At 23.1% G+C, this 11,882-nt stretch overlaps 6 protein-coding genes across 6 annotated transcripts; 3 read left to right on the forward strand and 3 right to left on the reverse strand.

Annotated features, from left to right (window-relative positions):
• Nucleotides 1-348: 348 nt before the first annotated feature.
• DICPUDRAFT_93260 (uncharacterized protein) lies at nucleotides 349-1,474 on the forward strand. Its single transcript, XM_003294623.1, has one exon. The coding sequence runs from the start codon at nucleotides 705-707 to the stop codon at nucleotides 1,149-1,151; it is 447 nt and encodes a 148-aa protein (XP_003294671.1). The 5' UTR covers nucleotides 349-704; the 3' UTR covers nucleotides 1,152-1,474.
• Nucleotides 1,475-2,609: 1,135 nt separating this feature from the next.
• On the reverse strand, nucleotides 2,610-3,048 carry DICPUDRAFT_93261 (uncharacterized protein; the record flags this gene model as incomplete). Its single annotated transcript, XM_003294626.1, has 1 exon — nucleotides 2,610-3,048. A coding segment is annotated over exon 1 (408 nt), but the record flags the coding sequence as incomplete, so codon positions are not given.
• Nucleotides 3,049-3,690: 642 nt separating this feature from the next.
• DICPUDRAFT_59184 (uncharacterized protein) lies at nucleotides 3,691-4,933 on the forward strand. Its single transcript, XM_003294624.1, has 3 exons — nucleotides 3,691-3,953; nucleotides 4,029-4,671; nucleotides 4,746-4,933. Exons 1-3 carry the CDS (start codon nucleotides 3,807-3,809, stop codon nucleotides 4,802-4,804), a joined length of 849 nt encoding a protein of 282 aa, XP_003294672.1. The 5' UTR covers nucleotides 3,691-3,806; the 3' UTR covers nucleotides 4,805-4,933.
• Nucleotides 4,934-5,011: 78 nt separating this feature from the next.
• DICPUDRAFT_85129 (uncharacterized protein) lies at nucleotides 5,012-5,668 on the reverse strand (the record flags this gene model as incomplete). The annotated part of the gene is made up of 2 exons (XM_003294627.1): nucleotides 5,012-5,515; nucleotides 5,612-5,668. 2 exons carry the CDS (start codon nucleotides 5,666-5,668, stop codon nucleotides 5,012-5,014), a joined length of 561 nt encoding a protein of 186 aa, XP_003294675.1.
• A 979-nt stretch (nucleotides 5,669-6,647) lies between these two features.
• On the forward strand, nucleotides 6,648-10,034 carry DICPUDRAFT_51654 (uncharacterized protein). Its single transcript, XM_003294625.1, has 3 exons — nucleotides 6,648-7,937; nucleotides 8,005-8,202; nucleotides 8,268-10,034. Exons 1-3 carry the CDS (start codon nucleotides 6,738-6,740, stop codon nucleotides 9,969-9,971), a joined length of 3,102 nt encoding a protein of 1,033 aa, XP_003294673.1. The 5' UTR covers nucleotides 6,648-6,737; the 3' UTR covers nucleotides 9,972-10,034.
• A 133-nt stretch (nucleotides 10,035-10,167) lies between these two features.
• DICPUDRAFT_43781 (uncharacterized protein) lies at nucleotides 10,168-10,569 on the reverse strand (the record flags this gene model as incomplete). Its single annotated transcript, XM_003294628.1, has 1 exon — nucleotides 10,168-10,569. A coding segment is annotated over one exon (402 nt), but the record flags the coding sequence as incomplete, so codon positions are not given.
• Between the last annotated feature and the right edge of the window lie 1,313 nt (nucleotides 10,570-11,882).

The raw sequence follows: 11,882 nt of genomic DNA on the forward strand, positions 1-11,882 counted from the left end.
GATATAGATCTTATTTTTAATACCAATTGTATGTGTTTTTATTTTTCAATTTTTTTATTTTTTAATTTTTGGGAGAACCCAGACGTTAGATTTCAACAAATTATAAGTTAGTGTTCTCTTAAATTTGTGCAATTTAATTTTTTTATTTTTTTTTTTTTTATTAATTAAAATAAATATTTTTTAACATTTTTTTCATTTTATTTTGAAAAAAATTTTTAGAAAACTCTTTTTTTATTTTTTTTAATTTTATTTTATTTTTTTTTATTTTATTTTTTTTCTTATTTTTTTTAAAATAAAAAGAAAAAAAAAATAAAAAAAAATTTTATTTTACTTTCATCCAAGTTCACGCATTTTAATCAATAACATAATTTTTTTTTTTTTGTACATATTTTTTATCAATCATATAAATAATTTTTTAGAATCTTATATAAACATATATAAATATAATTTTTTTTTCTTCAATACCATCAACTTAATATTAATATTATTTCTCTTTATAAAATTAGAATTAGTTTTTAAATAATTTAGATAAATTTAAAAACCAAACTTGTACATTATACCAAATAGAATAGATACAATAATAACAACAACAAATATATAGTTAGTTTTTATTTACAAATCAATCAACAAATACAAATTTTTTATAATAATATATATATATATAATTTTTTTTTCTCAATAACAAAAATATAATATAATTAAAAATGGACGGTGACTCAACTCAAAAACCAAATAACCCAATCCCATGTGCCAATCAATGTGGTTTCTTTGGTAACCCATTAAACGATAATTTATGCTCGAAATGTTTCAAAGAAATTCATCCAAAGAAACAAGAAGAAGAAACTAAAAAACCAGAAGAAAAATTAGAAAATAAAGTAACAGTTGTCGATACAACAACCAGCGCTACACCAGAAAATATAGAAAACCCTGAAGACCAACCAAAGAAAGTTCAAACCGATACAACCAAATGTTTTAGTTGTAGTAAAAAAGTTGGTTTATTAGGTTTTAAATGTCGTTGTAGCTTTGTATATTGTTCCGCTCACAGATATTCCGATAAACACGATTGCTCTTATGATTACAAATCAGCTGGTAAAGCTGCCCTTGCCAAAGCTAATCCTGTTGTCACCGGGTCCAAAATCAACAAAATTTAAAATACAAACACCATTATATACACCCCCCCTATGCACAAAAACTATAATATAATAATAACAATAATTAATAATTAATACTATTAATTTTTTTTATAAAACCCTAATTATAATACCTTGTCTTATTTTTTTATTTTTTTTTTTTTTAATTTATTTCTTTTAATTTTCTATTCAAATTATTTTCGATACAGATGATAGACAATATTATCAATTTAAAACATTACAAATTGGATTTAGAAATATATACTTCGAATTAATATCTTTTTTTTTTTATTTAGTGCCCCATCACAGATAAATATATAAACAAAAAATAAAAAAAAATATTTAAAAGAAACTTTATATTTTTTAACTTATTATTTAATATTTTTATTGGATCAGGAATAAAAAAACATTATCTTTTTATTGAGGTGGTTAAAAAAGGTAATTTATTTCTTGAAACTCTTTTTTATTGTTCATTTAAAATAATGAACTGATCATTATTTTTTTGAGAGTTTTTAAATATCTTTTTTATTAATATAGTTGAACCGATTAAAAATGCAACAACCATAAAAAAAGAGACCAATAATATAGTTATTATTTTTTTATGATTTGAACTTTTTTTTTCTATTTTAATTTTATTTCCCTCTCCTTGCACCATATCTTCTTTAAACCAATATATTTCTGATATTGTAATATTTGAGTTAAATGCATTTACTAGGCTAAAAAACGAGTAGTTAATAATTGAAATGTTTTTTAAATTAATATTACCTATTCCTCTACCTCCATTAATAAACCCATTTCTTATTTTGGTTTTAATACTGTTTTTAAACTTTGAATCTTTAATATCTATCTTCCAACCATCGGTGACGATAGGAGATTTATAAAGTAGTAGTTATTTTTTGGTGAATGTGTATTTTCAATAAAATAATTATTATGGAAATTACAATTTGAAATTGTAATATTATATTTACTAATATTTCTATGATCTCCACAAACAACTAGTTGGGAAAAAGAATTGTTGTATAAAAATGAGTCTCTTATTTCTATACTCCCATTGGTATTTTGAAAATTAAGTAATCCATTTTCTTGATAAATATTGTTGTTTTTAAAAGTGCAACCATTTATAAATGTTCTTAGTGCATTAGTATGGAATAGAGCATAATTGTTATCTATAAATAAGGTGTTGGTTATGTTAACTGTTTTAGCCCAGTATTGAGAATCAATAGAATTTATTTTTTCAAAAGTACAGTTGTAAATTAATATTTGATCAGTTCCATAGTTAATATTTTCTTGTGTTATATTGAAAAATAAGAAATATCTAGTATTGTAAAAATAGTTATTAGTTAATTCGATTAAATTACTTACCGACATTGATACAAATAAATATTTTTCTTTACCGCCATATAACACATCCCAATCCATAAATCTAATGCCCTCTACTCTTATTATTTGGCTAGTGCTATTTGCCTGTTTGTTATTTGTAGTTGTTAAAAAATTGTTTTTAGCAAGTTCTCCACTAATGATAATTCTTGGTGTTTTAATTATTGTTTTGTTTTTATATATTGCCACAATATTGATTTTTTCAAAGAAATCCAATTTATCAAAGTAGTTTTCATCTTTGATTGTAATTGGACTATAATCATTACCAATTAAATAAAATATAATTGATGAGTTAAAAAATGAATTTCTATTAATCATTCTTGATCTATTTGCTGCATCTTTGATAGAGTTACAAGTTGGATACACACTATGATCATTTACATCAATAGCTCCCCCGCACCTTGAATTGTAATAAAGATTATTTTGATTGTAATCAATAATTATTTCATATGCTCTAGTAATGGATATAAATAATAAAAATATAAAAACTAATTTTAATATATTTATCATTTTTATTTTATAAAGTTTTTTTATATTTTTTAAAATAAAAGGTTTAAAATTTAAATAATTGGATTAAAAAAATTTACATATAAATAAATATAATTATTTAGGGATGTGTGTTAAATTTAAATTTAAGTTTTTAATAACAGATCAAAAATATTTTAAGTTGTTAGATCAATAACTTTAAATAGATATAAAAAAAAAAAAAAAAATTTTTTTTAAATTTTTAAAAGAAATAATATTACATATAAACAATTCTTTAATGTAATTTCCTTTTTTTTTTTTTTCTTTTTTTTCTCATTGAGTTTTTCAATGAATTTGTTTAATCATCTTTGCAAAATTTTTATAAATAATAAAATGAATTTTAGCGGTTGCCAAAAAAAAAATATTTTATAATAATCAAAAAATAAAAAAAATTAAAAAAATAAAATTTTTTTTATTATTTTATTTTTTTTAATTATTTATAAACTTTATCAAAATTATTATTATTACAATTTATATTAAATTAAAAAACAACAAAAAAAAAAAAGAAAAAAAAGTATGTAACCAACCGTTAATACCATTTTTTTTTTTATTAAATTAAAATTATAAACACACAAACACACACAAGTGTGAATTCACTAAAAATAAAATATAATAATAAAAACAATAAAATTTTTTTTTTTAAAAAAAAAACAACAATAATAATACTAATAATTTCATCACATTTCTTAATAACACAAAACAATTTAAAATTATTTCATATTTCATATTTCATTATATTAATTAAATCTCTATATTATTTATTAAATTTTAAAAATGACTACTCCATCTAGACCAATGCAAAAATTTGGATTACAAACCTCACTTAGTCTTCATTTAACTTTATGGAGAAATGGAGACAGATACCAATCGGAGGGTGTCAAAATTGTAGTGCACCCAAAAAATTTTAAAACCTATGACCAGGTATGTTTTACATAATAATAAGATTTTTTTATAGAAATATATTAATATTAACCATTACTATTATTTGAATCTTAGTTAAAATTGGAATTTAGTAAAAAAATTCAATTATTTGTTGGTAATGTTGTTAAAGTCTATAGCATGGATAAAAAACTAGTTAAAGATATAGATGGTTTTGTTGATCACCATAATTATATTTGCTGTGGAGGCGAGAAATTAAATGATGAAGTTATTCCAAAAGGTATACAGGATATTTTTGGTAAGGCAGAACCAATGCCAGAAGAGTCAGCTCATACACCACCAACATCAACAACATTTGTACCATCAGTACCACCACCACCAAAATCACCATCCAAACCATCACAACCATCACCATCATCCACCACACCAGTAACTGCATCACCAGTAAGAAAACCAGTGGTTGCAGCATATAAGGATGGTCTTACCCAAGATAAATTCTCTGTACAAACTGAAAAAGCAAAAGTTGTTTATGCATATAGAAATGGTGATAAGTATCACAAGGGTGAAAGAGTTACAATTCACTCTACCAAATTTAAAACCTATGATCAATTAAAAGAGCAATTATCAAAGCAAGTTCAATTACCAACTGGCTCTGTTAGAAAGGCCTTCTCTGCTGATGGAAAACTCGTTAAAACAATGGATGATTTTGTCGATGGTGACTGCTATATTTGTTGTGGCGGTGAACCATTAAATGCTACAGGTAATAATCTTAGATATATGCAAAAAGTAATATACCAATTTATTAATTTTATTTTATTTTTTTTATCTTTTTAGTATCAAACTTTTTATTAGAACAAGTAAAACAAAAACAACAGCATCAACAACAACAATAACAACAACAACAACAAGAACAATCATCTGAACATCATCACCCACAACAACCACAACAAGAAGAAATGTTTTAAACATTTGTTAACCAAGTAATAATAAAAAGATTGTAATATTTATTAAAAAAATAACCCAATTATCCTATTGTTTTTAAAAAATTAAATTACATATATTTTATTTTATTTCATTTTTTTATTATTTGTTGTTTTTCTTTAATCATAACCTACTGGAATTAAATCTGATAAAACTTCTTCTAAAACAACTTTAATTTCTGATGTGGATTCGTCACTGAGAGCACATTTTACAAAAGTACATTTAACCTTCATTTGTACCATTTCTAAAGCACCTCTAATTACACCACAAAGTATATTTGAATAGTAAAGTTTATGTTTATAATGATCTGGTAATTCTACAAAATCGATAAGTGGGTTATCTTCGATGATTAAATGAAATTCTTTTTTGTCGCTATCCCAGTCACTGATATGTGCTGTTACACCTAAAAACATTTTGAAACCAACCTTGGCAATAACTTCGGCAGTTTCAATAAAATCTTGACATCTACCAATACCTGATTTTGCTAAAAACTCTTCAATCAAACGAATACCTATATTATATCCCATTTGTTCTAATTTAATATTAACTTGTTCAATATCTTCGTAATCTTTAATTAACTGGGTGACCAATGCGCCATATGTTAATGTAAATAGTTCTGAGCTCTAAACATATATTTTATTATTATTTTGTTATTTAAAATGATATTAGATTACTTGGTTTTTCTTTTTTTTTTTTTTTTTTTGTATTTCTGTACATACAATTTTTTCGACTTTATTAAAAACATCAGTGCCTAATTTATCATATTTTTTATTCATTTTTTAATAATAGATATATGTGGTAATTATTATAATATTAATTAACTTTGTACAAAAAATATAAATTTTAACAAAAAAAAAAAATTTTAATTTTAAAAAAAATTAAAAAAAAAAAATTGAAAAAAAAAAAAAAAAAAAAATATTTTTTTAAATAATTCACATTTACAATAATATCTTTTATAAACTATGATAATCCATACCTCAAAATACAACAGATTTGTATAAAACAAGTTTTCTCACAACACAAAATAGTACCTAATACACATCAAATTAACTTTAAGTGCCTTTCTTATGAAAACAATTTTTAATAAAATTGATTGGCAATTTTAAAATAAAAACAGGTGAATAAAGTCCCTTTATAAATTTTTTTGTTTATTATTTTTAAAATTAATTTTTAAAAAAAAAAAAAAGATAATTATTTTTCATACATTATTAGTTTTTCAATATTATAATCAACTATAAAAAAAAAAGTGATTAAGAAATACAGAAATAAAGAATAATAAATCAAAATAAATCAAAAATATCAGTTACACCAAAAAAATTTAAAATTTTTTTTTTTGAATAAAAATTTTCTTTTTTTTTTATTTTTATTTTTTTTTTTTATTTTTTTTAAAAAATTTGTGGAAATTTTTATTTGTCATTGTTAAAAATAATAATTTTGATATTATACAGATATATAATAATTGTTGTATTATTAGCCTATATTTTTAAATATATATATATTATATATATAAAATAAATAATATAACTGTATTTCTTCTATTTATTTTTAATAAAAATTTAATTTTCAAAAATTAGTTTTTTTAATCACCCCCACCCATCAACTATTCACATATATACACATTTACCCCACCAAAATAATAAAACAACAAAATAATAAAAACACAAATCACACACAACTCCAAATATTAACTGCTTTGGAAAACAAGAGACAAAAAAAACACTTTTTTTTAATTTTTAATTATTTTTTTCCTCACCAAAATAATAAAATACCAAAAAAAAAAAAAGAAAAAAACTTATCATTTATTTTATTTTTATATAAATATTATATATTCAAAATATACATATAATGGAACAAAAGCAACAACAACAACAACAACCACAAAATGATCAAATAACTATTAATAATTTAACAAATTCATTAAGGAGATCCAATATCAATTCAGTTAATGCTGGTACTATTGTTCAAAGTTGCCTTTCATTTTTATTAAGAAGTTTATCAATTAAAAGATGGATAGAAAAGATTTTAAACGAATCATTAGGAAACGATGATGAGGATTCAGATTTATTATTATTTGGAAAACTTATGAATGGTGTTATTCTTTGTAAATTAATGTCAACTTTAAAGAGCAATTCAATTCCAAAAATACATACAGGTGATACAATTTTAAATTTCAAGATTAGAGAGAATCTTTGTTTTTATATTCAGGCATTAGATGACGTTGGTATTAGCAGACACTTTCAATTTCAAATTGCAGATCTTATCGAAAAAAAGAATTTACTAAAAGTATTAGAGTCATTAGAAGTTTTGGCAGATGATTGTACCGATTTCGAAAAACCAATAGAATTCTCTGATGAAGAGTCATTAAAAATTCATTTTACCGAAAAACAAATTAGCGATACTGAAGCTCTTTTAAAGAAATTAAACGTCACTTCTGTTAAAAGACAAGCACTTAAAAAACTAACTGGTGCCGAACCAAAAAGATTTACAACTAGTCTTACATCTAGTGGATCTTCATTATCATCTAGTGGTAGTGCCAACAATCGTCTTTCTAATAGTGGAACATCAACCACAAGTAGTGGTAGTAGCGGCGGTCAATCAGTTGGTAGTAGATTATTCCAGTCCAGAATTGTTTCGACTCCAGCAAACAATAAACCAAGAGCACCACTTTCAGTCGCACAAATTTTAGATAAAGCCAAACCCTATGAAAAGAAATGGATTAGAATTCAATCATTAGTAAGAGGACATTTAGCAAGAAGAGCCTATCTTAAAAGAGTTAGATACGCCGCTTACAGACATAATATTGTAAAGGAGCTTTTAGCAACAGAAAAGGTTTATATCGAAAACTTAGAACATTTACTTTCTCATTACTTTAATCCAATGCGTGAGGAATCATCAAAATTAAATATAAAAATGGATCATTTTGGTTTATTAATTTCAAATTTGGAAGTTATTATTAATTACAATAAAAATTTATTGGATATCATAAAACCAAAAGTAGATAATTGGTCACATTCTCAAACCATTGGTGATGTTTTCGAACAATTTGTAAGTTATATTTATTATAGTTATATTTTGAAAACAATATACTAATATTTTATATTTTAACTTTTAGACACTTTATTTAAAAGTTTATACTCAATATGTTAAAGAATATAGTATCTTTTTTGAAACTATTAATAACCTTAGAAAAAATAATTCAAAATTCGAAGCATTTATTGTTGAAAAAGAATATTCAGATAATTATAAAACTGTTGGAACTTATTTAATTTTACCAATCCAAAGAATTCCGAGATATACTTTATTATTAACTGTAAATATTTATTTAATTCTATATTTTTCTATTGAATATCATTATTTACTAATACTTTTTTTTAGGATTTGGTTAAAAATACATGGGCTGATCATTTAGATTACACAAATTTAACATTAAGTTTAAAGAAAATGCAAGAGGTTGCATTATATGTTAACGAAAAGAAAAGAGAAGCCGAAAATATTGCAAAAGTTACAGAAATTCAAAATAACTTTATTGGTAAATTTGAAAATTTAGCTGAACCACATAGAAGATTCGTATTTGAGGGACCACTCACAGTTATTGGACCAAATGGTAAAGAATCACATAGAGTTTTTTATTTATTTAATGATGTTTTAATTGGTACTAAACCAATCACAAGTGGTTTGGTAAAGAAAAAAGTAAATTTAAAGGTTAAAGAATCAATTAGAATGAATCTAGTTTCAATTAGACAAACAAATAGAAATTTAATAACCAGTGAAAGAGATAATAAAGAAAAGAATAATGACTCTGTTGCTAGTGGTGTACCAACTAGAATTTCAACAGCACCAAAATCATCATCAGCTTCATCTCTATTAAGTTCCTCTTCAACTCCATCATCCTCATCATCATCATTATCATCATCAACTCCAAATGCAAATGCAAATTCGACATCCACACATTCACAATTATCATCATCTGCCCCCTCTACACAATTTAAACCAGCAACCGTTAAACCATCGGCTAAACCAGCTCCACCTCCAAGATCACAAGCTACATTTAATGTCGCAATGCCAACATCAGAAAACAAACCAACTGCGGCTTTAGGTGCAGCTTCCTCACCATCAAATAATACTACACCAAATTCATCACCAGTTATAAATTCAAATGCATCAAAATTAACTATTGGTGTTAAACCACCATCACCAACTCCAGTCTCATCATTACAATCACCAGTATCTAGTACCACCACTTCAACAAATAATACCATAAATGGTAAACCAAGAGCATCAACCACTGCTACTGGTGCAATTCCACCCATCAATAGTCATAATCAAATTAAACAACCAACACCAATTACCGCATCCTCATCGTCGTCACAAGAAAGACTTATTATTGAAGAAAGAATGAAGAAACAACATCTTACAATTGAACTTATAGATACTTTTGGTACATGTATATTAAAATTATTATGCTCATCACCTAAAGAAAAAGAGCAATGGATTGGTGAAATCAAGAAGGTTTATGAAGATCTCGACAATAAAAAGATTATAAATGATGATGCCATGAAGAGATCTCAAGAAAGAGCAGGTTTAGCCAAAGCTGCTTTAAGTCAACAATATGCAACTCTAAGAGTAAAAGGTAGACTTTGTGATTTAAGCACTTTAAAAACTAGTTTAAATGGTGAAGAAGATGGATCAACTCCAACTGAAGGTGCAAATGGAGCAAACACAACAGCAACAGGTGAAAGAGAGTTTAATATTTACAGAAGACAAACATTATCAAGAAGATCCCAAAACCCAACTAAAACTGAAGAAAATAAAGAACAATCATCAAAAGATAGTTCAAGTGACCAATCTGATACAGATGATAAGAAAAATACTTCAGGATCAGCAATAGCAACAGAAAAATCAAAAACAGGTACAGGCTGGTTTTCATCACTTAGAAAGAAAAAGAAACATCCATCAATACAAGATACATTTGGTTTGGATACATCACCCATCACTCCAATTGATAATAACACAACAAATAATAATAATAGTAGTACTACTACACCCTCAACTGTAATTTTAAAACAAGATAACTTGTAAAAAATATATACATATAAAAAAATAATAAAAAAATAATAATATAAAAAAATTAATTTTTTATACAAAAAAAATAACATTTGACTATTGTCTTTTTTATTTATTTGCTTTTGTTTTTATTTTAATTTGTTATCTATTTGAAAAATTAATTAACCGAAATGTAATATTACATTTGGTATAAAATAGTTATTTTTTAAATTTATCTGGAGATTAATACAGAGCAATTTGCTGTTTGTAAAACTTGTGAACTAACTGAACCAATTAATGCTGAGGTTAAAGAATTGGTTCCGGTCGAGCCTAAAACAATACAATCCACTTTTTTATTCTTGGCCATTGTGTTTATAGCCCTTGGAATATCGTTTGAGGTGATTAATAAGTAGTGTGAGTTTGGACATTTATCTTCAAAACTTAGTGATTTAAAATAATTGAATTCATCTAGACATTTTAATTTCTTTTTATTTGATTTTTTTATCTCTTCATTTATATCCTCTTCACTATCGACTAAATCGGGTACACTGGTAAAAATTTCTATTGCCATTCTGGTTAAATTTGATGCGTCATAAGAGCTAAAATCATTTGTTTTTGGGTGAGGAGGACAAACCTATGGGGTTAGATTTATAAAAAGAAATATTAATAACTTTAGTTTTTTTTAAAAATAAAATAAAAAGTTTTTTGCATTTTTTTGAATTGGCTAGGACCCAATTTTTTTGGGGGATTTTTAAATTTAATTTTTAAATTTAAAAAAAAAAAAAAAATAAATTAAAATTTAAATTTTTTTTTTTTTTAAATTTTTTATAAAAAAAAAACAAAACTTTTTAAAATTTAAAAATTTTTTTTTTTAAAAAAAAAAAAAAAAGATTAATTTTTTTTTTTTTAAAAAAAAAAATTAAAAAAAAGTTTTTTTAGGTTTTTTTTTTTTTTTTTTTTTTTTTTTTTTTTTTTTTTTTGGTACAATTGGGAAGAAATTTTATTTTTTTTAAAAAGAAATTTACTGTGGCATGTAATAAATAAAAAATCACCATGATCCATATTAATAGAATTAAAAATAAAAATAAAAATAAAAATATTATGTTCAAGTTTTTTTAAAAATTGACAAAATAAATCTATGGAAATTATAACTAGATAAATAAGGATAATAAATTTTTTAGAAAAATAAAAATAAAAATAAAAATATTTATTATTAATTAGTTATGTTGAAAATCCCTTTTTTTTTTCAAAAGTTAAATTATACAACGAAAAATATATTTCTTTATTTAAAATACCAATTTAAAATTTTATTAAAGGAAAAAAAAAAAAAGTTATCGTTAATTATGGATATGACACCAAATGATTGTAGATTTGTAATTAAAAAATTCAGTATTATATGATGATTCAAAAACAAACATTGTCTCTTTAACACATAAAAAAAAAATAATAAAAAAAAAATTAATACAATCTAATTGACAAAAAAAAATAAAAAAAAAAAACACCCTTTTTTAACTTTCCAATTTTGTGCAAAATTTTGAGAGAGAAATTAATGCATACCCCTTTCTTTGTTTTTTTATAGTAATAATAATATTTATTAACAAATAGAATTATTTATTTTTAAATAAAAAAATTATTTATTTTTAAACCAAGTTAAAAAAAAAAAAAAAAATTAAATATATATACAAAATGATTAAAAACAAATATTACTGCTTTTTGGTGTTTTGATAATTAGTTAAAAAAAAAAAATTATCAGATCAAAGGTAAAAAATATATTAATTTATTAGTTCTTAAATTCTATAGAATAGTGTCTTTTACTTTAAAAAGGTATTTTATCAAATAAAAATTTTGATTTTATTTTGGTTTTTTTTTTATTTTTTCATATCAAATTAGTTTTTTTTTTTGAAAAAAATTAATTTATATATTAAAAACTTAAATTTAAATATTATT

This window comes from Dictyostelium purpureum (genome assembly GCF_000190715.1).
Source record: "Dictyostelium purpureum unplaced genomic scaffold DICPUscaffold_604, whole genome shotgun sequence".
In the NCBI taxonomy this organism is placed as follows: domain Eukaryota; phylum Evosea; class Eumycetozoa; order Dictyosteliales; family Dictyosteliaceae; genus Dictyostelium; species Dictyostelium purpureum.